Source organism: Melospiza melodia, chromosome 21 (assembly GCF_035770615.1).
Source record: "Melospiza melodia melodia isolate bMelMel2 chromosome 21, bMelMel2.pri, whole genome shotgun sequence".
NCBI classification, from domain to species: domain Eukaryota; kingdom Metazoa; phylum Chordata; class Aves; order Passeriformes; family Passerellidae; genus Melospiza; species Melospiza melodia.
The window spans coordinates 2,424,760-2,429,895 of record NC_086214.1 but is presented as its reverse complement, the minus strand read 5'-3'; the positions used below and the strand labels follow the sequence as shown (position 1 = coordinate 2,429,895).

Sequence of the window (5,136 nt, the reverse complement as noted above, 5' to 3'; positions counted from 1 at the left end):
CTGGTTGGCAGGGGACAGCCTACAACAGCAGGTGCTGTTGCTCTTTCCAAAGCTGACGTGCCTTTCCTCAGAAAGGTCCTGCTCTGCAAGTGTTGGAGCAGCAAGCTCTTCCTCTCAGTGGCCATGACTGTTCTGCCATTACTCCCCATTCCCCTGGAGAGGGAATCTTTTAGATTCTTTGTTTCCCTTCTTGTGTGATGAAATCACATCACTCATTTTTGCCCTTCTGTTTCTGTTTTCTCTCTCAGTGCCTGCAAGGACTGGATTTTCTTCATGCAAACAATGTGATCCATCGAGACGTGAAGAGTGACAACATCCTTCTCAGAACGGACGGTTCTGTCAAACTGGGTCAGTATATTCTTGGTCAGGTGCAGCGTTCCAGGGATGTGGGTGTGGGGCTGCTTGGCGTGACTGCCAGCTCCCCAAAAATGGTGCTGGTGGCAGTGCAGGGACCCCTGCTGCGAGCTGAGGGCACAGTTGCAACGTGCACAGAGGTAGAAGGAGCCACAAGCAGTCAAGAGTGGCCTTGCTCTGTGTGGGTCCCTTCCAGAGGGAGGGAGTTACAAGTCTAAAGTTTCCAAAGAACAAAAGCCACTGCTAGAGGCAGTGTAAAACATGGGGGGATTTTTAAAGTCGCCAACGCCAGGAGATTCAACAGAGCAATTTCAAACTTCTACTGGGGAATTCTTTTGCTTGCTTTCCTAATTGCACAGAATTCAGATAAAACCAGTATTTTGTTTTCTCCTCAGCTGATTTTGGCCTCGCTACTCAGCTCAGCCCTGAGCAGAGCAGACGGTGCTCGGTAACCGGGACTCCTTGGTGGATGGCGCCTGAAGTGGTGACAGGTCAACCATATGGCCCCAAAGTGGACATATGGTCTTTTGGAATTGTGGGAATTGAAATGATAGAACAAGAACCTCCTTACTTGGGCGAAAGTTCTGGCACGGTAAGGAGCAAATACTCACTGATCCCACTGTCTTTCTCACCTCTCCCATGTCCTGTGTGCCACTGGACAAAATCCCATTGCCATCTGCTGGAACTACTTCCACCAAGGTCCCCTCCTACAAATGTCCCTGCAACACATCAGCATCTGCTGTACTTTTGCTTGCATCAGTGGGGGAACTCAAGCCTTACCACATGCAAACAAACTCCAAACAAACTCCATTCCCACTCAACACTTTCCTTTGGGTTAGTGGTTCCAGTTCTTTTGTCTGTGTAGATGGCCTTAATAACAGGGAAAAAGCATCTTAAAGCGTTGATATCTTTCCAGAAATGAAGGAAGGAAACCCAAACCCAACAAAGTTTCTAAAACTGTGGTCTTTAGAGAGGAACCTAACCCTGTGTGCAGTTTCTTCTCACTGGAAAACATGGGCATGAGGGTGTAATGCACAGAGTCTCTTCTGCTTCTTGTGCAGTGCTGCTGAAACACTCAGTGACCGTGTTTCTCTCCTAGCCCAAGCAACATTCTGCACGTCACCAAGCCAGAGCCTGGTGATGTGGAGAGCCTGCCAAAACCTCCTGTTTGTTTCCTGGCACTTTCTGGCATGGGCCTACCATTAATGCATTGACTTGAGCAGCCAAATGACTAGAGGGTGTCCATAGGGATGGAACCTCTCCTTCTTCTGACCTAGACAATTTTTCTTTGGCTGCAAAAATGGGAAGCTGAAATTTTCAGACTGCTGAGAGACAGAGCTTCAAGTGGCTCCTGTGTGCCCAAGCAGGCATTTTCATCCCAATACATTTGTGCAGGCATCTTAATGTGTCTGTGTTGAAGAGGAGATTGTAAATGTTTGTTTCCCTACCTGGGTATTAACTGATGGATTTCCTTTCTTTTCTTCCAATTCCCATTGTTTTCAAGAACAGCACAAAAAGCTGGATGAGTTTTGTTCTAGGACACGTGCGCTTAAAGGACCAACAAGCACTGCAGAGATGCCTTTCATGTAGTAACCCTTGAAATTAGTTAGTATAGCAAAGTCCCTCTTCCAAAAACCATCTCAAGCTGGCATGAATCCTCAGAGAAGCAAATGTCCTTTTGCTGATGTAGTTCCCACTAACTAGGTCAGGCAATGAAATCAGCTGCCAAGGCAAGATCTGCAGGATGGTGGAAAAGCTGTGGCTGCATCGGGGTTTGGGTTTTTGGTTGGTAAAGGAAAGTCACATCTGGGTCTGTGCCAGGGCAGAAACTGCCACTGAAGAACAGAGGGTAAACAAAGGGATCTGGGAGAGCCTTAGAGATGTGAAAGCAGGAGGTGGAGCCTGGTGTCTCCTTTCTCTCCAGGCTACATACCTGATAGCCACAGTAGGGACTCCACAGCTGCGGCAGCCCAAGCTCCTCTCGGCTTTGCTGCGTGACTTCCTGAGCTGCTGCCTGCAGACAGACAAGGAGCAGCGCTGGTCTGCCAAGGAGCTCCTGCAGGTAAAATGTGAAGGGGCTGCAGGTGAAACAGGCTCTGAGGGATGGGCTCCTCCTCCACTCAAGCCCAAGGCAGCAGATGAGCCCCCTTCCTCCTCACCTCCACTCTTGCTGCTCTTCAAATGAAAATGGTGAGGAATCCTAGACTGGCCTGGGCTGGCAGGGCCCTGTAAATGTCCTCTGGTGCAAGTGTCCAGCAATGAGCAGGGACATCTTTAAAGAGATCAGGTTGCTCAGAGCCCGTTGCCACCGGAGCCGGAATGGTTGCAGGGATGGGGCACCTACAAGCTCTTGGGGCAAGCTGTGCCAGGGTGGCACCATGCTCCGAGCAAACAAGTTCTTCCTTAGACCTACTCTGATTAGATGCCCTTAGTGTTTAAAAATATTTGTCCATATCCTATTGTAACTGGCCCTGTTATAAAAGATGTCCCCCACTTTCTTCAAAGCCACTGTGAAGTCTTGGAAAGTGGCAATAAAGTCTCCCTGGCGCCTGTCCTTCACAAAACTGAATAACTCCAGCTCCCTCTGCATTTCCTGTGAGGAGAGGTGCTCTGTCCTCTGAGTGTGTCTGTTGCCCTCTTTTGTGATTTGGTGGAGTATTCAGTTTTATCTAATGGCAAAAAAAATTGAAGTAGAGCAACGCAGGGTACAGAGACATGAAATGGTGGTGGAGGAACCCAAGGAAGCCAGTCCCAGCCTAGGGGTCAGAGATTTGGCTGTGGGCAGGAGGGGCTGTGGGGGGCTCACTGTGAGCCTCTGAGGGGCCCTGGTTGGTGCCCCCCGGCCCACCCTCAGAGGTTTCTGCCATGCAAACAGGGACAGCTGGGAGGGACTTGTCCCAGCCCCATCTGCTGCCTGCCACGCTCAAGCAGACGGGAACTGTGCCAGGGTTACTGGCAGGTTGTGTGGCAGAGAGGGAACTGCAGGGCCCAGTGCCTCTGGGCTGGCCCTGCTGGGAAGGAAGGTGCCATCCAGCACACGAGGGGCAGGGCATGGAAAGGCAGACACTGCTTTCTGTCCCTGTGGGAATCAGCACAGTGCCTGTCTTTCAAAGGCAGGGACCTATGTGAGTCATTGGAGTTTCCTGAAAGGAAGAAAACCCAGGGACAGAAAGCACCATTTCTAGAGCGCTGGCAGGGCAAAAATCCCAGCATGATGAAGACATCACAATAAACAGATGAGTGGGATTCTGGGCCAGGTTTGCCTGTGATGGCAAGGTCTTGCACATTGGGGATGACTGGGGAGCAGATGGTCCCATTGCTCCTCTTTCTGGGTCTTTCCAGGAACTTGATGTATCCTGATTGAGTCCCAGAAGCAATGAGCTTGGAAAGTAATGGTTCACTGTTCTTTGTTTTTTTTTGTTTTTCCGGTGGACAGCATCCATTTGTAACTTCAGCCAAGCCACCATTCATCCTGGCACAAGTCATCAACTCAGTGAAGAAGACGAATAACCCTAACCCTAAACTCTAAACCTAAAACCTAACCATAACCTTAAATGCTAACCCTAACCCTAACCATATCCCTATCTCTATCCCTTACCCTTTCCCTTACCCTTTCCCTGACCCCAACCCTAAGCCTAAGACAAAGCCTAAACCTAAACCCAAACCTGAACCTAAGTCTAAGCCTAAGCCTAAGCCTAAACCTAAGACTAAGCCTAAGCTTAAACCTAACCCTAGGAGACGAGAAGATAGCAATCATGTCAAGATGTTATCTCTGTTACCAATTTAGAGTAGCATTGTAGAGTAGGGTTGCTAAAGAGATTTGTAGCATAGAATTATAGATTAGAGATGTAAATAATAAAGTTTCTGAAACATCAACTCACTTGGAAGATTCTCCTCCTTCTGACCCCTTCAGAAAATTCAACATTTCCTTCTGAATTACCAATTGTTTTTTATTGGTACTAAGTCACACATATGGCTTTTTTTGTATGGTTTCATAAGCGAGGGGGGCTCCTATTCATTCATCCTCTCCAGACGGCACTGCCTTTGGAATATGACCCACAGGCTGGTTATGGCACAGCTGTGGTATTTCTAGTTGAGGCAGAAAGGGCAATGGCATTTGAAGGCAAAACCAAAGGAAGAATGAGGCAGCCCAAACATCTTGTGCAGATGCAGGCCTTCAGCTGTGACTGGAGAGCAATGGGGTTCCTGCCACTTGGATTTGTATCCCTAAATGCAATAATCTCTTTGGCTGGAGGAGAGCCTTGCTCAAGTGAGAAAGCAGAAAGATCAGAGAGGGTGCTCGGGAAGGTCTCCTGTGGCGCAGAGCTGTCAGCGCCTGTGAGGTGAGAGCGGGCCCGGCCTTGCCCGGGCTGGAGCCCCAGCAGAGCCCCGGCAGAGGCCGGAGCAGCCTGAGCCCCGGCAGAGGCAGGCTGGAAGGAGGCCCTTGGAGCTGCAAGAGGCAGCAGCCGGGCCCTGGGTGCCTCTTGCTGGGAGCGGGCGAATCCTCCGCTCTCAGAGCCCAGGTGGCAGCTGGCTGCTGCCGAGGGGAAGCGCAGCCGTGCTGGGCACAGCCCGGCCTGGGGGCCATGGCCGTCTGGAGTGTGCCCAGGAGCAGAGAAAGGCCAAGGGCAGCCGCGGGCCGCTGGGCTGGCTGAGGATTCCTCCTCTTCTGCCGGCTGCCCTGCAACTCCTGGCAAAGGCCAGCAGTGTGTGCAGCACTCTGGGCACCGGGGCAGGGAGCCGGGCTGCTCGGCAGGCTGGAGCACAGGGCAGCTCCTTCAG

The 5,136-nt window shown here is 50.8% G+C and overlaps 1 protein-coding gene across 1 annotated transcript; it reads left to right on the top strand.

Annotated features, from left to right (window-relative positions):
* Positions 1-204: 204 nt before the first annotated feature.
* LOC134427754 (serine/threonine-protein kinase PAK 1-like) lies at positions 205-3,893 on the top strand. Its single transcript, XM_063173826.1, has 4 exons — positions 205-348; positions 750-946; positions 2,279-2,416; positions 3,791-3,893. The coding sequence occupies exons 2-4, from the start codon at positions 824-826 to the stop codon at positions 3,881-3,883; spliced, it is 354 nt and encodes a 117-aa protein (XP_063029896.1). The 5' UTR covers positions 205-348; positions 750-823; the 3' UTR covers positions 3,884-3,893.
* Positions 3,894-5,136: the final 1,243 nt, after the last annotated feature.